This window comes from Papio anubis, chromosome 14 (assembly GCF_008728515.1).
Source record: "Papio anubis isolate 15944 chromosome 14, Panubis1.0, whole genome shotgun sequence".
NCBI lineage: Eukaryota > Metazoa > Chordata > Mammalia > Primates > Cercopithecidae > Papio > Papio anubis.
Window position 1 is genome coordinate 97,745,907 of NC_044989.1, and position 27,909 is coordinate 97,773,815.

General features: G+C 36.5%; 1 protein-coding gene across 2 annotated transcripts in view; it reads right to left on the bottom strand.

The window, feature by feature from the left end:
• Positions 1–27,909, bottom strand: part of MRPS9 (mitochondrial ribosomal protein S9) — a 56,846-nt gene that overhangs the window by 9,288 nt on the left and 19,649 nt on the right. For both annotated transcript variants that reach the window (XM_031655408.1, XM_031655407.1), the window contains exons 3-7: positions 19,156–19,218; positions 19,042–19,072; positions 10,496–10,575; positions 1,531–1,616; positions 615–690 (exon numbers count right to left, since the gene is read on the bottom strand). In XM_031655408.1, the coding sequence (XP_031511268.1) occupies positions 615–690; positions 1,531–1,616; positions 10,496–10,575; positions 19,042–19,072; positions 19,156–19,218 (336 nt within the window). The remainder of the gene's footprint in view (positions 1–614; positions 691–1,530; positions 1,617–10,495; positions 10,576–19,041; positions 19,073–19,155; positions 19,219–27,909) is intronic.

The window sequence follows — 27,909 nt, forward strand, 5'->3', positions numbered from 1 at the left end:
CTAAAGCAGGGGGTCACAAACTTTATAGGGTATAAGATTCATCTGGAAAGTTTGTTAAAAAGATTCCTGGGTAACCCCTTAGAGACTGCGCTAGATCTGGGGTGAGGCTTAGGACTCTGTAGTTTGTAACCAGCATTTCAAGGGATTCCGATAGAGGTGGTTTGCAGATCCCAAGATAAAAACCACTGACCTTACAGATATGGCGCACAAGGTAAACAGTAAATTGCGTGAAGGTAACCATGTGCTGCATCCCTTTTCAACTTAACCAATAATGACTCCTTACACTTACTATCAGCTTGTAAAATTAGCTACTGGCCTTACAGAAGGAGATCAAACAACATCTGCTGTGCTTCCCTAAAACAACTGGCACAGGACATGAGGGCACTTATGAGAGGAGGACCTGGAGACTCGACAAGGCACCTCCTGACCACAGATAAGGTCATCCCAAGGCAGAAATCAGTGATGAATTTTTTTTTTTTTTTTTTAAAGATAGAAAGAAAAATCATCTTAGGAACACCTGCTTTGAGGAACACTACTATTAGGATCCTAAATACAGCAATTGTCTGCATTCTTATGGCACAGGTCCCCTTAAATTAAAAAGATTAATTACTTACATCTTGATCTGACAGGTTTTCCACTAACATTTCTTCTAGTTCCTCCTTAATCAGCCATCTGCTGCCAATCAGGTTTCTGTTAAAATATCACATATATTCTCTTTTTAATTAGTCATGCAATTAGAGTTATATCACAAAAGATCCCACATATAGTAGCAATTTTGTGATTTGGAAATAAGTTTTTATATTATATAGCAGTAATTTTACCCAACTAAACTATTTTTGACATACGTTCCATTTCCTCAATCTACTTTAGAAAAGGTATCTACTCTAGCAAATGTTTTAAGAGTTAAATATGCCACTATGGAACTCATTTGGTATTAAAAGCCCACCAGATTTCTTAAAGATTAAAATTGTGCCCGTATAACTTACTTCAAAGAAGATGTTATGGATACAACGTTAACCTGTCAACAGACTAATGCGGTAGCAAGTCCAACTAAAGGGACAGGAGTGCATTTAACTTAACTTAAACAAGGTGTTCTTCCTTTATGGAAGAAATCTTGAATAGATAGGCCAAAGTTTCACACTGGCTGATCAGTTGGATGGATCTGATCTATTGCTGTTTGCCAAATGGAAGCAGAAACCAAAACATAAAAATAAAATGTAAAAAATTAAAGCATGCAAATGCTAAATAAATGTGTAGCTATAAACATAAAAATTCTGAGGTCATCATATCCAGGTCTAGTAATTAAATATCCTATCATATATAAATCTGGGATAAAAATGACATAAAAATAACTTCAAGTCATGCTTTCTCCTAAATAAAAACCACCTATTATTTTGAACCCTAATCTTAATGCTTAATGATAAAATACTGAACAAATTTTAGGCTTCAGGTATGTCTAAAAAAAAACCAATGAGTGGCATGTTTTTAGTTCAAATTTTATTTATATTTTAACGCAAGAAAAGAGCTTACCTGATTTCAGTTTTTTCTGGAAGCAGATCTTTGGCTTGCAACTGACTTTGATGTTTTTCTAAATTGAGTAACATTCCATATACATCCTATGGCAAATAAAATATACAGTACATACTAAAAATTAAGAGCAACGATACATTATAACTTCTGATATATTTTATAGTTTTCTCCTGTAAGTACTTCCTAAGGTGTCCTCCTCTTCAGAGAATCAAGCTGCAGAGTAAATAAAACTGAAAATGCTTTTAATAACACTATTTCTCATTTAAACTAAAGGATGATAGAGTAATTTCAATGAGAATTTAGTGTCATACATCACAGCACACTTAACTTTAGCTGATTTTAAAATAACTCTATAAAAATTTTACAACTCTACTTCAGTGAGGTTGGTTAAAAAAAACCAAAAACCTTAAACGATTTTCCCTTTCCTTCGGAAAAATCATTAATTTATATGGCAATGTGCACGTTAAACTTAGAGAATTATCCAGTAAAATACATGGTATTTACAGGTACTTATGTATTATTTAATACAACTTACTACTTATTTAATATTTAAATAATATTTAAGTCCTTATCATATAGTTTTTATCTTAAAAAGAGCTTCTATTATATTTGTTATTTGATTTCTTCCTATTAATTTACTTCCTAAAAAAATCTGTGAATGTATGTCACTTGTTAAATTACAATGGAAGTAGAAGTTTGCCATTTTGTTAGAACTTGCAAAAAGCAATAATCCAGCAATAAGGATCATCAATGAAATGTATTTTCTAGGCAATGAGTTTACAATAAGCAAAACAGTACAGCTTTTGCCTGAGCAAACTTAACTTTTTGAAACACTCAATACATTTGTATTTATTCATTTATAATTTACACATAACCTACCATACTAATACCCAATGAGCAGATAGGCATTTTAAAAGAATGAGCTAGAGATGACATAAATTTACTTTTTGTTTTTGTTTTTTTTTTGCTAATCATGATACCTTCTAGTATCGGCAAATCTCAGAAGATACACCTTGTTACTGATAAGAGATGTCAATCCATATTTCAAACAGTCTTAATAATTTCAAGTTTTCAGGGGCAACTTCTTGTGGGCTCTGATTAGACTGCCATATTACCTCATAATGTTGCTGATAAAGTTTTATCTAAGTGTAGGAGAAACGTCTCTTTGCCCCGTCATCATATTTACTAGTGCTTGCATTTCATCACGGTCTTCACTCTGCAACCTGTTTTCAGGAACTGAAGGAAGGAATCAAAGGAAGGAAGGAGGGAAGGAGGGAGGGAGGGAGGGAGGGAGGGAGGACAGACTAAGCCTTTGAATTTTTGTAACATAGGTGAGAAAAGCTGATATAATACTCAATGGGTAGGACTCCTCAGTGAATAAGGACGTAAAAATTCATTCCTTTTGGCTGGGGAGATTCAGGGAAGTGTTTTTGGCTTTGTTTTTCATTAAGGGTAGTAGAATTGATAGTTTAGAAGAGAAAAGAAAAAAAGAAGCAGAGACAAAAAGAAGAAACAGCACTTAGAAGCTACAAAACTGGTGGTGAGCTAGACATTACCAGTGGACGTGAGTATCTCAAATTGAAAGTAAATCCATCACTCTAGCTCAGCAATTCTAAAAGTGCAGTCCCTAGATCAGCAGCAGCAGCAGCAGCAGCATCCAAGCCTAGACTGGCTAGAAATGTACATTCTAAGAACTATAGAGAATCTAGTTCAACACAATAGCAAAGGGTCAAATGAAGTTAATTTAATCCTAGTATTCATATTAAGTGTAACTGTCCCTACAACTACATTCCAAGTACACATCCATCACCTGCAGCAGCAGAGGAATGTATTTGACAATTAAAAAGCAAACAAAAGCCAACTGTCCACCCTAAAGCAAAACCACAAACCATCCACATATAGAAAAACAGGGGTATATATCCACATACATATATCCCTGTCACTCAACTGAAAGTACAAGTTTCCAATTTATCTCCCAAGAATTGGTAAGCCTTGTTGACTGTGGTTAGGGTACTTTTAACTCACTTTTAAAGGCTAAAATAATGGGTTGGGACTTCAAATGGATAGTATATCAGAAAAATTTCAATGCACCTGTTTCTAGAAGCAATTCTCAAATGAGCTGAACAAATAAAGAACTCCCCCACCACCCCCCAAAAAAATGAATGCTCCCCACTTATATGAAATGGACAGACTCAGGCAAACAGCACGCCACTATGCACCCAGCACAGCCTGTCAGCAGGCTGGACCACAGGACACTGTGGCTCCATCGGGGCGCTCTGGTAAGGACACTACAGTGAGCCTCTCAGCTGCCGGGTCCAGAGTCCTGAGATTCAGAGAGTGCAAGTCTATCTTTCAAACTAGTGAAGAATATATGAACTTAAAAGAACAGCAATAGTAGTAAACTGCTGAGTAATTTACTACCCTCCTCTGCTTACAAGGGCTTACTTAATTTTCTGAAATAATTAAGTCAACTAAAATAACAACAACCAACCTATCTTGTACGTAAGTTTTAAGTCAAAGGATAGGCTGTCATCTCCCAAAGACTTTTGAGCAATTTTTACTCTAAATCCTTATTTTTCTTAAAGTATTCTTCCATGATGCCGTTTCCTTCTAATGTTGTACTGAGATCCATAACAATGTATAAATGGTACAAATAAAACCGTCAGAAAAAAATGTGGAAGAGGAGAAAACAACCCATGAAAAGGACATGTCAGATTTCAAACACGGTGAATTCGATTCATTTGCGGCAAATGTTTACAATTTGATGATTGTAACCCATCAAATCACATAATGCCCATTAAACCACTCCATACACTTCTTTAAATAGGAAAATATATGTAAAGTACGTACTTAGCACAGTGCCTGACCTATAGTAATGGTCAAGACTGATAGCGGGGGTGAGGTATGGCTTTCAAGAGTCAAATAAACAATTTTACTGGTGCACCATTTCCATTTATTCTTTCTATTTTGCATAATAAAACCACTCTTAAGATTCTACCTTGGTTAGTTAGAGACAACAGTTCTCTGGAAAGTAGATTCTATAGCTTCAACTCCCTGAAGAGAGGTGTACTAATTTACATCAAAAAAATCCTTAAGGGTATAAAATATGCCAAGAACTGTCAACATCACAGATTACCACTGGTAGCTTCTGGTATATTGTTAAGTTTCCACTTAATTTTTAAGGGACACTAGAGAATTAGTATGACCCACCTACACTAAGTTTATATACTGTATTTAACAGTGTAATTTTCAAATATGACAGAAATAACCCAGATGTGAAATGCTGAATCATTAATCACAGCTATGATTAATATTTCATAAAATCAAAGCAAGCCTATCCACCCCTCGTGTCATCAGATTTCCATAATGTATGAGTCAAATTTAGAAGGTGCCTAATTTGAAAATACCAGATGCTCAGGTTACAGAAAAGAAATGCTTAATCTAAACCCTTCTGAGAGCATGAGCACTATGATTTTTAGTATCCTTCTGAAATCTGTTTTGGTTCTATTAAATCATGTGGAAATTCCAATTTTAGGAAGTGTAAACAAGTAACATTTCATGGGGAGGTGATATAGAAAAAGTCTGTTGTATTTTGGTACACAACATAAATAGTAACTAATAGTAATTATCTTAGATACTATATAGTAACAGTAAAGTAACTGACTTAAAATTTGTGTTTGTTAAAGAAATCACAGAAAATCATTTCTTAAATAATCTCCTCGATTTTTTGGCTGCTGGCATATACAAAATCAAATCAACAAATATAAATATAATCCGTTTATCATTAACTAAGAGAGGTTTACGCTATATATCTCAAGTTCCAAGTGACATACTTCTGTTGTAGACTCTTGGTATTACTTTGTGAATACAGTACAATATACTATATAGATTGCACATCATGTAAATGCCATTCAACATACAAAGAAAGTCATCTCAAGATGGATCATATGAAAAAGGACTCTGGGGAAGGCCACACGCAGGAGTGATGACCTGAAAGTTCTTGTAACTCAGACAGCATATATTTTTACTATTCAAATTAAAGCCCCATCATATATTATAATAATTATACCATTACAAAGAGGTAATCTAATTAAAACCAACATAGAGACAATAATATGCTGAATCCTTTTCTAAAAAATTTATTTTCTTAATTGGTACACTTGGAGCATACCAGATATACAATGGTAATTATTCATATGGGAGGAAAATGTACATTAAAGATATCTCTAGAACAGCAATTTCGACTGCTGAATTAATTACTGAATTAACTCCTGCTGTCAAGGAAAGTCTTAAAACAGCATGCAAATATGTTTTAGCACCAGTTTGTAGCTTTTTAAAAAATAAGCACTTTACATAGTTGTAGTTATTCCGCAAGACCTCGCTGTGGGAAGGGTCACTATTTTAATTCCATTTTAAAAGACAGCACTACATCCAAGAGTTTTCAGCAAGGTCACAAAGACGATCTAGAGACATCTGAACTAAGTAAGAATTCTGTGATACTCGGACTCCAGGACTTCTGCTAAGAGTCTGGAATCTTCACATAACGAAGCAGCACACTTCTGGGGCTGCTTCCAGGCTTTAAGAACCGAGTAGGTTACTGAAGTCCTTTAAAATGAACCAGAGATTCTCCAAATATGCCAGGAGCTTCGTTCACAAGGCAAATGAACCCTGTTTACAAATGAACCTAATAAGTTATAAGGATTAGAATTACCTGGTTTTCTCTCACATTTTAAACTTTACTACTTATCCCTTCATTTTACATATATATATATATATTTGGTATAAATTTCATCTGTGGCTATGTAACTCCTTCAGTTTAAAGAAAAAGTTTGAAAATATTGAATTGCTTACTGTAAAACTGGTTCTAAAACATAAATGAAGTTTCTACACAATGCTAAGTTCCTAGTGCAGTGTTTAGAGTTGCATACCTTCCTTTTCTTAAAGACTGAGATGAGGGGAGCTTTTGTAAAACGTCAATAAATGCTTAAGGTATTGGGGCTGATATCAGTCTTAAAACTGGGACTTTATTAACCTCTCTTTTGAGAAAATGTATTTATCTAATGCGAGTAATGCCTACAATGACAATGTATAGAGTTTTCAATATTCTGTACTACGGTCCTCCCCAAGCACTGGTCTCGTGGGACATCAAAAGGGGTTTGGAGTAGAAAGTGTTCTACAGTCCACTCGGTTTGAGCAGCAGAGTGTGAAAGTAATGTGTTTCTTTACTTAAGGACTTCACAGAGCTTGGGTTCTACTAAGTGTCTCCTTGTTAGAGTTCCCCAGTACACAATATGTAACATTCCTAAACGAACACTTCAGAGCCTCTTTCTTGAAGAATATTTCACAGTTTGTATTCTGCAGAAAGCACTTTGGGAAGAGCTGGGTTACAGACATGCCTTGACTTAATGGGTCACGTTTTACAAAAGGGTTACCACTTCAGAGTTAAATAATCCCCTCCCATTATGAGTTTTAAAGGATTTTCAACTTACTTTTAGTGAGTGAATTTTAATTTTTTTTTTCCAGAAACATACATATTGGTAAATGTTTTTTTCTTCAAATTAAAGGACCTTCAGAAATTGAACCATGACCACCAAGGCTGCGGCCTTTGTCACCAGCTTGGTTGTCCTGGACAGGCCCAAGCTGCTGTGGGAAAGGGGGTAACACTGGTGGGGTTTACAGCCTTGGATCCAACGGGCAGCCCACTCTCTAGCCTAGTCCTTTCTCCAATCCCCACAGTCTTCACCTAGGCTAGCCACAACTCGGTTATCTTGCTGTATAGCATTTTATTTTTTACACAGACATCTATATCCTCTTTAACATTCTTCCCTCTCCTTTACACCTTTGCTCAATTGTTTCAGGAAACTTTATTCTTTCTCTCTTTCTTGAAACCTAAAACCCTAAATCATGTCAGAAAAGCAAACAAGTTCTACTAGTTAAATGGACATTAAGGAAATGGGAAGCCATCCATTTTTGGCGAAAAAGCCAGCCAAGCCAGTGCCACCATGCAGGGGATCCCTTCATGGTACTCAATGATGCTTTCAGAAACTCAGGAAGTTTCTTATTTCTTCTTAAATTACTTTTTATTAAGAAATTATTTGTTACTATGGTTTTATACTTTTTTCATTATATACATACATCTTATTAGTGTAAAATAAATGAGTTTTTAATCGACTTTCCCAGGAACCTGAAGACATGCGGATCATTATATCCATAGGAAAATGGGGGCCCAAGTGCCCTGCAAGTGAACCTGTGGAGTGTGGCACGTTTCCAAAACGTGAGAACATCACGGATCAGCACATCCCCCTTCACTTTATACTTTCCTATCACGCTTCATTTCTGGGCAGGAACAATAAACTGTATCTTATATTTCATGGCCATTTTTCCTCAAAAACCTCCCCATTTCTCCACAGAAAGTGGACAGACTAAATACAGGTCAACTGGAAACAGGACCCACTAAAGCATCATACACTGATCTTAACTGCAAGGTGCATCAGCACCATCTTTTATTAACCGCTATAACGTAATATATATGCTTCGTATGCAAACAGTCACCAAATACTCAAAAGAAGATTTGGCATCTTTAAGGAGGATAAGAAAGGTTAATCGGCATTAGAAGGGTCTCCTCACGCCAACTGCATGCAGGCTCTAGATGTGTTTTCCTGTCACAACTCCTGGCCAATGGCATCCGGGCCTCACACAATTACAGTTGGGCAACGACGTGGGAAAAACAGTTTGGCTTAGTGTCTGTTACCCTGTCACATAGGGAAAAAATTCTATCAACGAAAATAAATGGTAGCAACAAGGATTCATTTCCAAGTCTTTAGAGCTTGCCACAGTCTTCAGGGGCGACCTCCCGTGCCGCAGTGGGGACGGCCGTCCTGTGATCACTCACGGTGGGAAGGGGACGGCTCCCCTCACCATCAAGACCAGGCAGAACAAAGAGAGTGCAGACAGGCGAGATGGCTCCTAGTGTTATAGCTGGACTTTCTACGCAGTGCCTGGCTGCTACAAAAACGCTTCTGTAGGGTGAATGATGAACATTTCGTCACTATTTCAAAGTCTCAGTATCTCTGGCAGGTGATCGTGATATGTGTTATCTGGGAAACTAGGCTGGTGTGACTGCAGTTGTAATTAATAACACCTGCTATACATAATGCTGAAATGTATGCATAGGGCATACATTTAGAAATTACTGCATTGCACTAAAATAGAAAAGTCCAAAGGACTCTTCTATTGATCCATAACAAAACTTAAATTACTCAAAAACAAAGAATGTTTATTAATCAGATATCATTTGACATTTTAGTCAGAGAGTATGGTAACATTTTATCCACTTAGAAACTGATCAGTTTCTTGAACAATACTTTTTAAAACATAAAAACAAACTTAAAAAAAAAAAAGTTAGGTCTCTTATAGGATGTGTAATTTCCTCATTATGATGGAATGCAACAAAATATCTTGCCCTTGGGTTGCTCAGTTTCAGCCGAAACAAATGCAAATGGCATGTCAGATGACAGCTGTTTGATAAGGCTCCTCTACAAGACCTGCATGCTTTACTTTTTTCCGTGAAACTTGGAATGAAAGGCAGAAGGCAGGAAGAGAATTAATGTAGCATACAGTCTAAAGGCAATGCTACAACCGTGATTAAGTAGAAAAGTTAAAAGGCACAGATTTTCCACAGCTTCGCTGCGTGCAACCCATCCGTGTAACAAGTTGACAGGCCTAGCGCGTCAGCTCCATCATCCCCTCCGACAGCTAAAACGCAGCATTGCATCCCTTTTCAGAGAAAATTTGCGTCTGCACCATGAAGCGTTGTACATTATTTCTTAGCACTGCAGGGGGCTCAAGTCCATATGGAACCTTCACAAATATTACCACAGATCAAACCGGCGGCGTTTGGAGGCAGATTTGACATACCTATTTAAATGAACAGCAGGGGTCCTCGGGCAGCCTCGGGCTGTGCGGGAGAGAACCTCTACGAGCCGGAGCCCCAGCCGCAGCTCCATTACTCAGCAAAGACACACTCTACATTTATCATTCATTTCATTTCTGCCAGGGCAAGAAGCTCATTTGCCCAAGGTCAACAAAAAGCGAAAAGAAGGTTTTCTTTTTTTTCCCCAAGAAATAAATGTACCTGACAAGTGGGAATTTTGTCCTTTGGGTTTGTGGAGCACAAATAAACAGCAGATAATTCTTAAAAGCAGAGTAAATGTGTGCACTGATTCAAGCCACTGCAATCTGACTGTAGATGGGGGAAGCCCAATAAATATTTCTGAAACTTTAAAAAAAATCATATAACGAGTAAAATAGAACTTGATATCATGTTCTAAAAATAAAAACAGAATATTGGCATCCGGCCTTTTTTTCCACAGCAATTCTGGGGAACTCTTCCAAATTTGCACACTATCAGATACTTATAGCTCTGAAAACAAAACGAAAATTGTTCACAGCACCCTAAATGCAGTTGGAAGTCAAACTGTAATAAAATCATTTCTTAGGTTGTTTCGGGGCCCAAATTCTAGGCTCGTCCACTGCATTAATCTATGAAAGGCAAAAATTGTGTATAAATAATAAAAAACAAATGAGAAGTAACCATTTGATTCTTTTTCAAGGCAAATGCCTCAGAGCCCCTGACAGCATCATACACTTGGCCTCCTCCTTCCATACCCTGGAAGCACATGCACACACTATATAATTGAGCTGAACATCTATCTTCCAACATGATTTCAATTTGTAAGTAAAAGCATTTTAAAGACAAACCATTCTGATATAAATTCTATAAAGTTTACCTTTAGCAAAATGAATTAATATAAATCATTTCATCAACACACTGTCTTACCTCTAGAAGTCTTATTTTTGCCCATTATAAAATACTAGGTAAATTCTGAAGCTGAGAACAGTATCCAGTATAACTAGTTTTGTAGCTTACAGCTTGTATTATTGATCATAAATGCAATATACTTACATGCATTAATGAATAGTATGACTGTTTGCCAGTATAGAAGAGATAGTGAAATGGACGGCCATCTTCTCCCCACTGGATTGCTGATAAAATAGCCAGATGAAAACAAATAAAAATATACACAGAGACAGACCAAATAGCTGCATTTAACCACAGTTAGGAGACACATTTATAATTAACAAAAAATACAAAAATCACCAACATTTAGAATTTTGATATTTAGTTTAGCATATTTATATGCAAATATTTAGGATATTTAATATTTCATACCATTAACATAAAACAATGTTTACATTTAATTTAAAAATTACTAAATATTAATTATGAGAATTTCTGTAATTTGTTTCAAATAAAAGCTTATAAAATAGCCAAAATCATCTTGTTAGAATAAAAAAATTTAGGCTTGGCTATACACATAATGCCCTCCCATATTTTTAGAAGGGAAAACTGATAAAGTAAACAACGCAGTACATTCAGAGAATCTAAAACAGGCAAACAAAGATGAAAACTAACAAATGTATTTTTCTATGCTACATCATTTGTTTCAACCCTGTGGTCATCCACCTCCGAGTGTAAAACATCGACAACAGAAGGGCCTCAAAAAGGTGTTGGGTGCAATTCCTTCTGGAATACACATGACCATTCACATCTAACTAACCACCACCAAGCAAACTGAGAAGTGGTGTTAGTCTAAGAAACAAGACAAATGCTAACTCTGTGTCCTCTGCCCATGCTATCTCTGTTGAGATGCTTCTCTGAAGCAGATTATACTCCTTGGTCCATTACAGAAGTTGTAAACTATTTTCCCCCAGGCCGTCACTTGCCTTTTACTTTTACTTACGTTACCTTTCATAATTGAGAAGTTTAAAATATGTAAATAGTCAAATCTGTCGCTTTTCCTCTATGGCAGTGTGACTTGTTTTTTTCATGATTCATCCCATGAAGGAATCCTTTATAGGCATTTTCTCCCTAATTGCAGCCCCCCCATGAAATGTTAATACCACAGGCACACTACACATCTGCTGATGTATACTGTGGCCCACTGGAGGGCCACAAACCATTGTAACAGCTAGGTTTCCCCACCCCCGTGAACCAATCTTTGCCCCCACTGAGGAAACATGCTTTAAGGCTTTGGGCTCTCTAAAATTATTTTCTTGTATTTCTTCTGGAATTTTTATTTATTTTCATGTTCAAATATTTAATCTATTGGAATTTATGTTTGTGAGGCAGAAATCCAAGAACTATTTTGTCCAGCAAAGAGTCATTATCTCTCTACAGTTTTTTGAATAGGACAGGCTTTTCTATTGAAATACCACCTATATTATAAAGGAGGATGTCTTTCTTCTGAAACAAAGACCACATTTTCATAATAAATGTTGAAAAGAAAGTCTTGCTTGGCTACTTAGCTTGAAAAACCAAATTCTTATTTGCTAATGGCTTATGGATGATTTCAGCACTTTTCCAAAATCATTGTCATAGACTTCATGAATCAAATCCAGCATATTTTCTAATATTTTTCTTTTCTTATGTAATTGATTTTCACTGTATAGTTAGTCTGTCAGAAAGTGATAAAAAAAAAGACAAACATCATGGCTGCAGACAAGACTCTACTGGTAAGCTTGGAGATATGCTTGAGTTGAGTCTCATATCATGGGATTGATTTCATTACATATGTGAATGTGTATACACACACACACACACACACACACACACACTCTTGACTTCACTGAACCTACGGTATCATAGATTTTAAGATGCCGCATCATGTATCCTATATATCACAAAGAAAGAGAAAAAATACTGTCAAACCACGATATGTATCATATTCACAAAAATTGTAAAGTGTTTCCTGCTGTCAGACATTAAAATTTGAGGAAAAAAAAAAGTCCTAGAATTAACTAAGTAAGGCACAAACATATGCTGCCAGTACTCTGCTCATTGGTCTGTCTACTCTGCGTCAGTAACCGCCATTTTAATTAGCAGAGCTTTTTGCTGGGTTTTGATACCAGGTATGATGAGCTCCCTTCATTACTTAAAAAAAATTTTTTAACCACTGCTTCTTGCACAATTAGACTTGACAAGTTTCTCCCAAAAGCTGTACCAAAACTTTAAGTAAAATTATATTCAATTTATCAATAATTTAGAAAGCAGCAATTTTGGAATATTGTCTTCCCTTAGAGAACCATGGAAGTTTTCCAACTATTCAGATTTTCACTTCTGATCTTTAACTGAGTATCATAATTCTCCATATAAATCTCATATATTTTGCAAGTCTTATTTGTGTATTTTAGTTTCTGTTTCTCTTGATACTGCCCTCCCCTATTCAGTTATCTATAATACAAAAGTAACTTTACACAAGTAACACATACTTCCCAGATCATATGTTAAAATTCTTTTGCCAGAGCAAGGCGGGAGCTTATTGTTCTGGACTCTCTGTGCATTTACGTATGTATGCCTGCATGAAATAGGATTGTCTGTGTGGGTCTTTTAAAGATAAAAGTGGTATTAAACTGTATTTATGCTACATACACCATTTTTACTTGCTTTTTCAACTCAACAATGTTACACCTCTACTAGCACAACTAGCTCTATCTCACTCTTTTTACGGCCTATATATTATTCCACAGCATGAGTTTATTTAGCCACCCTGTGATGAACATTTAGACTCTTTCCAATTTGTTGCTGATACAATATTTACAATTTCCAATCTGATGGGTGATAATTGCCTCTCATTATTGTTTTACAAGATGTTATTTCTGACCTCTGATATTTTCAAATGTTTACTGGTAGTTTAATTTTTTCCATTTATGAATTGCTTATTTTCCTTTGCTCATTTCTCTAGTAAGCTGTTTTTGTTAATTTATGAGTAATTTATTCTAGGTATCAGGCCTCCGGCACATTTCAAATTTTCTGGTGTCTTTGTCAAAGAGAAATTTTTAACTTCAACATAAATAATTTATCATCTCTGTCCTTTAGTTTTTGTGATTTAAGGACATAATATCTGTTACTTTAAAAGTATTGAAAGCTGTATGTATATTCTTCAACTAGCCACTTTATTTCTGTTCTAGAGTTTGAATTTCTTAACTCCAAAAACACACAATAATTTTTAAAGTCTTGACCAAACTCTGTTATCTTCTTTATACAGCCTATTTTTCAGCATACCATTAAATGAATTGAGAAAAGGCAGTACATGCATGCATATACATACGAATGTGTCTGTATGAATATGTAGATATGTATTCGTATAGTTGGAATTCAGTGTTTTTAAAACAGTTCTTGTCTGCCAAAATACATAAAGGAAGTGAAAGATTGCAATTCATTTGCTACCAATAAGACCATCATGTTACTTAGATCATCATTACATGCCATCCCATACTGATTTCTTTGTGTGTAGATGTGGCCGCCACAGAGTCATGAACTGACAGGATGCTCATATGATCTCTGCAGGATCAGCATTTCACCCTGTAACTACACTGTGGCCTGCTTGTATAAGAGGGTATCATTTTGTAAATTTTTAGAACAATTCATGGTTTAAATGTTTTGAATTCAGGGACCCAAATAATGGTAGTCTAGTGAAATTCTAATACAGTTTTTAGTGTAGGTTTTCCATTTTCTAAGCAGGCAGTCATAACATCTGTGAATAATCATCAATTTTCCTAATTTCTTTCAGTTTTCTAATTCATACTTTTTTCCTTTTCAAGCCACACTTTTTTTTAACCATGCTAGTTAAAACTTCCAAAACAATGCCAAATAACAAAGGTGAGTATGCACGTACCTGTCTTATTCCTGAACCAGGATCTATTGATATATTTTAAATTTGATGTGTTTCTGTTTGTCATGATAGGCTTTCTCAAACTAGAAAGTTTCTTTTTATTTCTAGTTTGTGTTTTTACCAAAAAAATTAATGCTCAATTTTGTTAACTTTTATTTATTGAAATGTTTTAATCTTGACTCAACACAGAGAACTAGATAAATCATTTTTATTTTCCCGGAGAGAAAAAAGGCCCTCTGGTATATCTCTTAATATAAAGTTTACTTGGTTTGCTAGTGTTTGATTTGGTGACAATAGACTATAGGTTTCTTTTTCATGAAATTTGTGTCCAGATTTGATAATTGTGTGAGCCTCTGAAGGGAATTTGGAAGTTTCATTCTTTTCTTCTGCTCTATAACAGTTTAAATGATAACAATAGTTACATCCTCCTTCAAAGTATGTCAGAACTTCCTGACAAAACCTTCTGGGCCTGGGCTTCTTTCATTAGACCTTTGGTGCCCTTTGATAACTTCTGCAGCTTTTAGATTAACACAGGGGTACCCAACCCCTGGACCACGGACAGGTACCAGGTTCTACTGATTTTTTTTTTTTTCCTACTGATTTTTATTTGCTGTCATGACTGGTCAACTGGGACCAGAGTGAGTGTTTCACAATAAGAGCACTTGGTTCTATAGCAAGCGTCCCCAGCCCCTAGGCCACAGACCAGCATAGCTTCATCTGTATTTATAGACGTTCCCCATTGCTCACATTACCGCCTGAGCGCCACATCCTGTCAGATCAACGGTGCCATTAGATTCTCATAGGAGCGCAAACCCTATTGTGAACAGCACACGCAAGAGATCTATGTTGCGTGTTCCTTATGAGAATCTAAGGCCTGATGATCCGTCACTGTCTCCCATCACCCCCACATGGGGCCATGTAGTTGCATAAAAACAAGCCCAGGCCTCACACTGATTCTACATTATAGTGAGTTGTATAATTATTTCATTGAATCTTACAATGTAATAATAGAAATAAAGCTCACAATAAATGTAATGAGCTTGAATCATCCCGAAACCATCCCCCAACCCCTGGTCCGTGAAATCGTCCTTCACAAAACTGGTCCCTAGTGCCAAAAAGGTTGGGGACCACCAGTTTAACCAATACTCTCCTGATTAAGACATCTGTGGCAATTATATTATTCTTTCAACTACATGACTGAGAGTCAGTTGAGTCTGGTGGTCATACATATATGTGTGTGCCACAACTGCCTGGGCCTCTTTACATTCTGGCTCAACTATTTCCTGGCTGTTATGTCCTTGGTAAGTTAAACTACATGTGCTTTTCATTCCTACATTTGTGCAGTGGGGGAAATTACAGTATCTACTTAATAAACCTATTGTGAAGAGTGTAAGTTAACACATACGAAGCACTTAGAATTATGCCTGGTCTACTCTGTTTCAATAAACGCTAACAATTCTTACTTGAGAGATTTTTCAAGTTAGAAGAAAGTTACCCATAACAATTGTATACTTTAAAATTACCCTCTGAATATTATTATTTACAATTCTTAATATTGCCCTCTTACGTTTTCTCTTTTTTCCCTGGCCAGATTTGCCAGAAGTTGATTGACTTCACTAGCTTTTTCAAAGGATGACATGGTTTTGTTTATCATACCCCTTCTTTTAAATTTCTTTGCTACGCTCCTCTATTCGATTTTCCTTTTTCTGGCTTCCTGAACTGAAAATTCAGTTCATTTATATTCATTCTTTCTTAATTTCTAACAAATATATGCTTGTCTCTGTATAATACAATGTCCATATTCCATAGGATTTAATAGGAACTGTTTTCATTGTCATGTCTGTAACCTCAATTTTGATTTTCTCTTTAATTCAACAGTAATATGGTTTTACTGATTTTAACTCAGAAAAATCTAACGATATGATTTTTACTACTTCGAATTCGTTAGGTTTTCTTTATGGCCAATTACATCATAATTCTAGTAATAGTCCATAGGCCTCTGCATAGAAAATGTATTCTTTGTATCTGTAACTATAAAATCATGCTGTGTTATTCAAATTCGTTAGAGCCTTAGTTAAACAGCTTTTGCTTTAAATATTTCAATGCTAAATGTTGGTGCAAAAAGGTTTGTGGTCATCAAATCTACTCAATGGAGATAAGGTTTTATCAACATAAATTAACATTCTTGTTTCATTGAAGTATTATTCACACTCCTTGAATTCCATTTTGTCTAATATGAGGTGCTACTCTTTGCTCCTGTTGACCCAGTAGTTATCTTTGTTTCACCTAATATTTTTATCACTTGCTTTAAATCATAAAGAGCAAGACTTTTATGTTAACTCAATCTAGAAGCTTCCATCTTTTAATAAGTAAAGTATTAGTACGCTATAAGTGTCATAATCTACCCAAATCTAAAATTCACTGGTACTTTTTTAGCATACAAAAAAATCAGTTTATCCTTTATTTACGAAATACAACAAAATTGGGAGGTAGGTACATAAGCAACAAAAAATATTTTACTAATTCTCAAGGAGTACTGTTTACATATAGCTACATATAGTAAACTACAACTTAAGATAATCCTACCAGAAGTGACATATTTTCAAAATAATACATGGGCATTTTGCAGGGATATATAGAAGTTTCAGTTGTTACAACCTGGCTGCTAATAACAATAAACTTCTAATACTGAGAAGCTGGTACAATTTGAAAGAACAAACCAGTCTTAGGGGGCAGATGTATAAGAAGAGATGCAACTAGCAGAGATATAAAGAACGAAGAGAGAGACAGAGAAATAGGTGGGGAGCCTGAGAGGTTAAAAAAATATAAGAGTTAGTAAAGAAGAAGAAGAAAAAAATCACTGTCATTACAAACATTTACTGAAAAGTTACTAGGTGTTTAATATAAGTTACTGTGCCCTGTGCATAGTTTTATTTCTGTAACACTTGAGTTGTATCTGCAAAAGTGATGTGCACTTTTAACATAGTCTTCATTTATTATTTCCCCAAAAGCTATTGTTAGATTGATGGTATAATTTATAATCAACTATGTCTAAGAATCGAGGAAATGCCAATGATAGAGCATATTTATAAAAAGATTCAAAACATTTATAACAAGATTCAAACTAAAAGTTATCATTTCCAAGAGTGAACTCGAGTGAGAGAATAAATTCCTAGCTTTGAATGAAAATAGGACTTAGCAGAAATACCACTGCAAAATAAATAAGTCTTCTATGGAAATATCTGCTATCTTACCAATTTTTATTTAATTCTAAACACACTGATAAAGCGGCCTGCACATTGAGCACCTGTGGCCACCCAGCTGTTCTCAAGTAGATCCACACATTTTTGCCGCTGAGTTTCATGCTTACTAGTAGTTGTGTTTACTCCCAAGCCTACTTTATTGCAGTTGTACTTATTTCTATAAATACATGAATTAAGTATTACATAAATAAATGAAATATGAGTGCAAACATAAAGTTCCTACTTCTAGGAAAACTAGGTTGAATGCTCTAGAAAGGCAAGTTGCTAAAAAAAAAAAAAGTCATGCCAACTTCAGTGAGGTTGATGGGAAGAATTTATAGAAATACAAAAATACTCTGCACTCAGATTTCTTAGGAAGTGTAAGTTCACTGCTCCACTGCAAGAAAATCAAAAGTGAAAGACTGCGATGATGCATCAGCGGCATAGTTATATAAAAGCTGCGGGGAGGAGCAGACACACAACCACCAAACCTCTAGGGTCACAGCAAAAGCTTGATGGGTAAGCAAGTTACATTTTGAGTGTTTTTTTAAAGAAATGATTTCTAGCTTTAATACTTTTTAAGTTAACAGAGAACTACTGGTCCTCACTGGATAAGAGGCTTCTAATGTATAGTAAATATATTAATCAATTTCTTGGCAACCTTAAAGCTTGCTGTGTATTTTTTTCAAGATTTTTTTTTTACACATTTAAAAGACAAAGAGAACATCTTAATAGAAGCCAGAGAAAACAGGAGACACAATGAGAAGATGGCTAACTGCTCACTAGAAGCATGTAAGACAAGCCAATGGAATTACATCATTAAAGTATTGAGAGAACAGAAAAGAAAATCTATAGTCAGTGAAAATGTGCTTCCAAAATCAAGGAAAGTTTTAAATTTTCTTAGAAACAGAAGTTGAATTAGTTGCCAGCAGCTCTGTACCAAACTCTCCCTCAAAAGGACATGTTGGAAAGCAAATAATTAGTGACATTCGTATAGTCATAAGCTCTAACCCCCTCTAATTTTAGTATTTAATTTAAAAGATATGGTTTGCAAACTTCACTCATTCATTGTTAGTTACAAAATTTTCTGACCTACTTCACAACTACCATGACACAGGAGGGCCACCCTACAATATGTGAGCAACTGCTGATACATAACCTGACACGGAACTACGGTAAAGAAAAAACTGTTGATCTCATTCTTTTTTTTTTTTTTTTTTTTTTTTTTTTGAGGCGGAGTCTTCACTCTGTCGCCCAGGCTGGAGTGCAGTGGCACGATCTCGGCTCACTGCAAGCTCCGCCTCCCGGGTCCGCGCCATTCTCCTGCCTCAGCCTCCCAAGTAGCTGGGACTACAGGCGCCTGCCACCGCGCCCGGCTAATTTTTTGTGTTTTAGTAGAGACGGGGTTTCACCGTGTTAGCCAGGATGGTCTCGATCTCCTGACCTCGTGATCCGCCCGCCTCGGCCTCCCAAAGTGCAGGGATTACAGGCGTGAGCCACCGCGCCCGGCTGATCTCATTCTTGAACCAACTTACCTCTTTGTTTTGGAAAAATCTGTTCAGGATGCTGTAAAATAAATTAATAATGTATTAGATAATTATCGTAACATATAAAAGTGAAATTTTTAAAATAGTAATTAAAATAACTACCTTCATTATTGGCCTGGCTCGTTTCTCAAACAAACCACTTGGGAAAAGGTAAGCAATAGCTCTCTGAAAATATACACAAAGGTTAGTTAACAACTGTTACATAAAAAAGGTTAGAACTAATAGTTATAGAGTGCTTTCTAAAGGCTGAACATTGAATTAGAGTTTCAAAGCATTATCTTATTGCATAATTGTTTCAATGGGATGATAAAATTACTACACATTCATCCAAAAAGAAAAAATTTTAACGATTAAACTGGTTATTGACAATTTTCAAGTGTGAGCTTTAAATGTGTCATTCCTTGAATATGAAAGCACAAATAATCTCTCTTTTATTTTTAAAGGATCACTTAGAGATGCTCCTGTCCAGCTTCTGTGGAAATGTGCTTAAGAGCAATTGTTCCAGCTCCCAGCTGGTCGTGCACATATCAAAGAGCAGGCTGCAAAGAGCAGGCTCTAAGTCTCACCCACTATGACACCCCTGATGTCTTCAGATGGTCTTTCAACTTTTTCCAGAGTTTTTAAACTACACTCTTTCCAAACAAGTTCTTCTTCCATGTCTGTTTTTCAATAGGGATGCTGCTGGCATTGTGGGTGTGACAGCTCCATCATAGGCACCCTTCTCCCATACTGCAGGTCATTGAATATTCCTGGCTTTTTTCCAGTTGACACCAGTAATACCCAGTGCTCGTGATAAATCTCACCCCCACACCTTTCCAAATGCCCCTACATCCTAGGGAGCAGCACTGCCTCCCAGCTGAGAACAATAGCTTAAGCCTGTATAGTGTCTTCTCCAATACCCTGCCTCACCATTAACAACAAAATGTACACTTTCCTTCTTGTTGAACAGTGCCAGAGGAAGAGTCCACGGCCTGGGACCCGGTAGTGCATTTAAATACACTTCTGCTCGTTTAGAGAGCCTGTTCTGAGTGGGCCTTCTCTGCCCGCCCACATAGTAAATGTGTTGGATCAGACTTTGCCCCCGACAGGAGAGGTCTATAATTTGGAGGTATAAATTCAGTCATATTAGGAAGCCTAATTGTGTCTCTGGGTCAAGCTTCATTCTCTCATTCAGCTTTTTTCAGAACAAAATTACACTTCAAACAAAACAAAAAACCTAGGTCAGGCACGGTGGCTCACGCCGGTAATCCCAGTGCTGAGGGAGACTGACGTGGGTGGATGAGGCCAGGTGTTATAAACCAGCCTGGGCAACATGCTTTGTCACGCAGGCTCAAGTGCAAAATAAACAAACAAATAAAAAACTTTGATCAAACATCAGTGTGCCCCTTTAGCAAACTTTTTTGTTTTAACTAGGTCCCTCTCCAGCCACCCCCTTCCTTCGCTGCAGGGAAAAAAGGTAGACTTTTTCTTTTATTAGAGACAGGACCTCACTCTGTCGCTGAGGCCGGAGTGCAGTGGCACAATCATGCTTACTGCAGCCTTGACCTCCCAGGCTCAAGCAGTCTTCCCACCCCAGCCTCAGGAGTAGCTGGGGCTATAGGCTTGCACTACCACACCCAGCTAATTTTTTTTTTCTTTTTCTTTTTTTTTTTTTTTTTTTTAAGAGACGAGGGTCTTACCATGTTGCTCAGGCTGGTCTTGAACTCCTGAGCTCAAATGATCCTCTGGCCTTGGCCTACCAGTATTGGGATTACGCACATGAGCCTTAATAAGTGATACTGCGACTGATTGCCATTTGGGAAAAAAAGATACAACTGAAATCCAAACCTCACATCACATAGCAGAGTAAACTCCAAATGAGTGAGAGGGCTACACATACAAAATAAAAACAAATACATACGACACGGGCGAATTCCTTTATAACTAAGAAACAGGAGAGTCTTTCATAACTATGACTCAAAATTTATAAGTAATTTTTAAAAAAAGATTGACAGGCCAGGCTTGGTGGCTCACATCTGTAATCCCAGCACTTTGGGAGGCCGAGGCGAGTGTATCACCAGGTCAGGAATTCGAGACCAGCCTAGCCAACATGGTGAAACCCCGTCTCTACTAAAAATACAAAAATTAGCTGGGCATGGTGGCGGGCACCTGTAATCCCAGCTACTTAGGAGGCTGAGGCACGAGAATCGTTTGAACCTGGAAGGTGGAGGTTGCAGTGAGCCAAGATCACCCCATTGCACTCCAGCCTGGGCTACAGGGCAAAACTTGGTCTCAAAAAAAAAAAAAAAAAAAGATTGACCAATTAAATTATATTTTTAAAAGAAATATATGGCTCATAACAAGATAAGTGCAATTAAAACCACTGAGAGAACACTTTTTATCTAACAGGACTAGCAAAAGTTCAAAAGTCTGACAGCACACCATTGGTGAGGCTATAAAAAACACCCTGCCACCTTGCTGGTGGGAACCATTGGTGAGGCTATAAAAAACACCCTGCCACCTTGCTGGTGGGAATGCCAACCAAGTGCTATAACCTCTTCAGTGGGAAGGTGGGAGCTTTCTAACAAAATGACATACATATTTCCCTAGCCATCTGACTCGATGAATTTACCCAGAAGATACACCCCTATGAATACAAAAGAATATAAGCACGCGTTATTCACTGATTTATGAGAACAAAATACTGAAAACAACCAAATCCCCATACATAAGAGGTTGGTTGAATAAATGAGGGCACATCTGTGCAATCTAGTACTATAGAGCTGTAAAACAGAGAAAAGCCAAGATACAAAAGAAATGTACCTAGAACGCTGCTTTGGTGTAAGAAATAGAAAAAGAAAAGGCATGTAAGTATAGGGGGAAAATACGCATAAGCTTCTTTTTGCAACATAAACACAAAAAAAGATAAGTAGAAACCAATAAAAATCATTTCTCAAGGGCTGGGTGAGAGTAGAGGGAGGGGCACAGGGATGAGGGCAAACTCCTGTGGGCATCCCTCATATAGTTAAGCTCTGAAGCATATAAATGTTTTATATATTAAAGAATCATGTTTATAAAGAAATTAAAAATATAACCAGAAACAAATAACAACAACAAAATAATTGCAAAGAAATCTTCATCTTTACTTGGCAGGCTTATGGCCAGTCAGAACATGGATATTATAATTCTGAAATATTTTATGTATACTGCAGCATAAAGCAAATAAGTAAATATATTAATTTTATGGAGACCAATATTTTATTATAGAAGAGATCCAAATGTAAAAGGGAAAACCCTATAATGTTAAGTAATATAAACTCTTATCTTAAAAACTGTTTCTTGTAATATTCAAAAAATATTATTTCCTAGTTCTGTCCCCTGAAAAAGCATAAAGCAATGGAACTTTAGGAGCAGTGGGAGGATCAACTGGTTTCTACATACATCCCAGTATAAGGAACCAAGTACCTTGGAGAAATGGCTGATTCTAGGCATAAGGCAGACAAAGCACAAAATGAGTCTGATCCCTTTTTAGAGACAGTGAGATCCCAGCTCTACAAAAAAAATTTTTAGAAGTGTGGTGGCACATGACTGTAGTCCCAGCTACTTAGGAAGCTGAAGCGAGAGGAATGCTTGAGCCCAGGGGTTCAAGTCTGCAGTGAGCTATGACAGCGTCACTACACTACAGCCTGGGTGGTAGAGCAAGACCCTGTCTCTAAAAATAAAAGAATAATGATAATGCTTCACAACACACTCAATATGTGACATGCACGTTCATGTGCACGCACATACCTACACATACACACACACGCACACTTGGGAGGAGGGGCAAGAAGAAAAAGAAAACTACTTTACAGAACAATATGTTATAAAAATAAAAGTAATGACAGAAGTAGAAAATCACCATTTTACAACTTCCAAATTAACCATCAATTTCAGGCAAGGATCACCAACAAATGCTAAAGCCACTGGCTGAAAGGTTACTGAAGAATGGCAAATTCACATGAACTCAAAATATTACCCTATGGATTGGTTACAAAGGGAAAAGGCTACTTCTACAATAAAGAGGTCTAGTGGTCACCACTAGAGGGATCAGTCACAGCAGGACAAACTGACTATGTACCTCTTAGACTTTGTGGATGCAATGAGAAGTATACGATATCACCTAAGTAGTATCCTTTATACATTCTAAATCTGATCATGAGAAAGCAAGCAGAAAGCCAGGATGTGACACAATTGTACAAGACAAGTGGCCTGGATTCTACAAAACAACTAGTCAGCTATAAAGACATTCTGGGGAAAACTGAGGAAATGTTCACGAAGATTATATATGTGGCATATAGAATTATTATCATTCTATCAGATGTGATAATGATATTGTGGGAGATAATGGTATGAGGAATGTACGCATTTAGAACGGTATGAAGAATGTACCTATACATATTGATATATTTCGGGGCTAAGTTTATGTGCAATTTTCAATAAAAAATGTTTTACATATACAAAGAGACAAAGAAAATGTGGCGAAATGTTAAAATCTGGCAAATCTAGGTGATGGGGGTATGTGTTTATATTTATTCAATGAATATTGAAGTTTTCTGGAAATTTGAAAAGTTTCAAAATCTAAAGGTGGGAAAAAATGTTAAAAATTTAAAAATATTTAAAAATAAATAAGATTTTCCCAAACGCAACCTGTCTCAGTAAAGCCAACAGTAGCCTACAGCACTTGTGGCCCATCTAGACCTCAGGCCTCGTTCTCAGTCATACAGGGCAGCCCAAGGCTGGTTGGCTTCTTAGCAAAGGGACCACTGAAGCCAGGGCCTGGATCAGAACACTAGACGGCGTGGAAGACTAAGCACAATTCTTCAACTTAGAGTGAACACACTGTAACCACAAAGGAGACAATTCAATCAAGTTTCAAACTGTCATTGGCATCATTTCCAAATATGAAAATTACTGTTAACTTACGTGACCAAAGAATAGAATCCTAGAGGGAAACGAAAATTGAAGAATTGCAACCTACAGCTGGATTTGTCACGAAGACTAAGACAGAAAAGTCAGGAGGAAGCTAATGGGTGGAAACTGAAAAGAAAGCATCGATTGCAAAGGATGTCTAGGGCTTACGGGCAATCTCTCTTTTAAAAAGACGAAATAAGCCAACAAAGAATTTGCTAGAAGTCTTTTGAAAGTATCGGAAAATGTGGTTTTGCCTTTAAAACTTTTTCTCAGCTAAAAGGAAATTAATACACACTTACTAAATTATAATCCTTCACTATATTAGGTACTATACCAAATACTGTGAAAAGGTCCACAAAGCAAAAGATATCATGTCAGATAAAAAGCAATATTGCACATTCGATGAAAACAATGAAAAACAAAAGATGAAAGAAAAACGAACAAAAGAGGGAATAGGAAATAAAATAGGCCAGTTGTTTTTAAACCAAATAACAAAACACACAAAACAGAAAAGGCATATTCCCGGCACGCGATCTGCCATCTGTTTAGTATGTGTGGAACAGTACTAACACAACCTAACCTATTACTTCCATTTATCTCCTATGGGCATTCTATGCAGAATTTTTTCTTTTTCTTTTTCTCTGTTTTTTTTTTTTTTTTTTTTTTTACAAATTCTGAAGCAAACAAAGGACTACCTGGCTATTACGAAAAAAAAATTGTGTTGCTTTCTGTGTCTGCTTAACTTTCAGTTACCACAGTTGTTAAAACACAAGTAGATGAATATCCTTTTGAGATAAACAGCAAATACACATAACAAGACAATCTTGAGTGTTAGTACTGAGTTGAACAGCCTTACAGATATGTTTTGGGCAGAGTATTATGTGCTATAAAACAGGAAAATCTTTACTTTCACTAAACACTGCAGAGTTCAAAAGAAAGGAAGCGGTGAACATGAAAACATGATGAAAGTGTAAGTAATAACATAATCCTTATTGTGTCTTATAACCATAATAAGACTTTTCAAATACTACCACTCCCAGTGATTCTGATGTGCGAGGATATCAACTTTATCTAGTTGTTGTGAGGATTTACAAAGGTATTTGTAAAAATACAACACAGTAGTCATTCAATACATATTAATTAACTATACAAAAATGTTCAGTTTATGTAAAACACATTATTTCCCATATTATTTTATGACATAAAATAGCATGCATTCATGAGCTCTACTTTACAGACCAAGAAGTAGCAGTTAAGTAGCTTACACTGAAATAAATGGCAAAGCCAGAACCTGAACCTTCTGAAATTTAATTTCATAACATACGCTCCTTTGTTCATACCAGGGAACCAATCTTCTCTCAGGTAACAGATTCGCTTTTTCACTGACATCAAGGACATCCAGCTATTTAGTAGTAAAATTAGGATAAAAAGCCAAATGTGCTTAAAGAAATAGATTATTTACCTAAATAAATTTTACTCAACAAATATTTATCCCACCTGAGTTCTAGGTACTCTGCTAGTTTAGAAAGATACATATTAAGATATGGCTCCTGACCTCATTCTATCAGTGGAGACAGATGCACACATAGTCTCAAATACAGGGGCTGCTGTAATAGTACACATAAAAACAACACGGCATGATAAAATAATACACACAGGACCTATGAGAGAAATATTTACAGGTTACACAGACGGTACAAAGGGGAGTGGTCATCTACTCTTTTCAGTGATACTTTGCATCTGTCTCTTTTTACCAGTCATCCAGTCATTTATTGCTTTCTAAACAAATGCCTTTGCAAATTGTTTTGTCTGCCTGGAATACTGCTGTTGTTCTTCTCCACTTAACATATTGCTGTTTGTCTTTCAAGATCTTTCAAGATCATAGATCAAATGCAGCCTTATCTGGAAGTCCTCCCTATTCCACTGGGCTCTCCATTACTCCTCTTGGTGCCACCTCAGTCAAACAGAGAACGAGCCTCTTTCAAGGTCCACACCATCTGGCCATTCCATTCCCTCCCCATCCTTGTCACTGCCTTCAGCCTCCACATTGCTCACAGCACTCATGAAGGGGTGAGGCCCACCTTTCTCCCTTCCATACCAATGATGCCACATTTGTGAACAACCTCAAGGATCATGTGAAGCACCCATCTAAACAAGACTGTGCTCCTGGTGGCATCCAGGCCCATAAACAACTCAATTCTCACTCGCATTCCTGTCCTGAGAAGCAATCACCCACTCCCCTAAGTACCCACTGCTTTCCTCCCCAGATTTCAATCTGGCCTAACCATAATTCTGGTCCTGCAATTACTTTGTCAGGGGTCACTGAGGCCTTTTTTCAAATCCTGTGGCCTTCTTTCAGGTCTCATCCGCACGAGGCTGCTGGCTCCCTTCCTTCTTGTAGCCACATTCCCCTCCGACCTCTCTGCAAGTTTCCTCTTGATGTCTCCTAAACACACCTCTGTTCATCCCTTAAGTGCTGTTTCCTCAGAGTTCCATCTTTGATTCTCTTCCTTTCAAGCAAATTTATGTAGGGAGAGAGACCAAATCTATTTCTGTAGTTCTAAACTATTTGTCAACTTCCTTAGGGATTTTTCCATTTACGTATCCAAACAGCACATCCAAAACTGTTCCTCAAATAACTTATTTTGCTTTCTACCAGTTCTTTTTTCTCCCATGCGCTGTTACCAAATCTTTGATTTTACCTTGGTCATGTCTGCAGGTGTGTTTTTGAAGGCAAAAGACCTTGTCTTAGTCAATAATTTCTCACTCCAGAATTAGAACATAGCAGATACTCAAAGAATAAATCAACAACCAAATGGATTGCAGGGCGCTTGAGAGAACCAACTATAAAAACTCTTTTATAGACAACTAGGGAAATGTAAATACAAACTCATAGACAAAATTTTCCACCTCCTGCTACAGACTATATTCAGATTAATTTTCTTAGGTGTGATAATGATATTGTGGTTATACAGGCAAATGTCCTAATTTTTTGAAGATATATTTAGGAGGGAAGCATCATGATGTTTGTAATTGTATTTTACTTTAAAATAAAATAGTGCAGCCAAAAAAACATAAAGTTGAAGCAAATACAGCAAAATGTTAAGAAGTTAATCCAGGTGACAGTCATATGGGTATGCATTGTAGAATTTCTCTTTTTCTGTCTGAATGAAATTTTTCATAAGAAAAAGTACACAAATTAGTATTGACTGCTGTTGCTATTAGACTAGGGTGTTTTGATGTTTCTCAATTCTGGTTCCAACATCCATGCAATATACATATTAATACATAAATACGTATGTATATACATATGAAAGTCATATAAACCTTTTGTTCTTCTACAATTTGTGCCTATTTTAATAAATTTTTGTTTGTTTTTTAGAGATTGGGTCTTACTATGTTGACCAGAAGAGCAGTGGCTATTCACAGAAGTGATCATGGCGCACTACAGCCTTGACTCCTGGGCTCAAGAAATCCTCCTGCCTCAGACTCCCAAGAAGCTGAGACTACAGCATGTGCCATGGCACCTTGTCCATTGCTGTTTTATTCAGATAAAAGCAACCATGTTCTATACTTCTAAATTTCTTTTTTCTCTTTTGTAGTATTTTTGAACTGTTTACAAAGCCAATTCTTCAGATGTTTTTAACTGTTTCAATGAAAGACAAAAGAGAAACTGTAAACCAATATTACTTATACTTCCAAGTATTCTCTTTCCTGTAAGTAACACAAGGCAAAAATTACAAATTCTTATATGGGAAGAAATGAAGGAGCAATCCTAACACGTCCAGCAGAACTTCCTCTGATAATGGAAATACTCTGTAACCTGTGCTGTCCAAAATGATAGCCAGTAGCCTATGTGGATACTATGCCCAGTGTCATGTGGTTGGTGCAACTGAGGAAGTAAATTTTCATTTTGTTTACTAT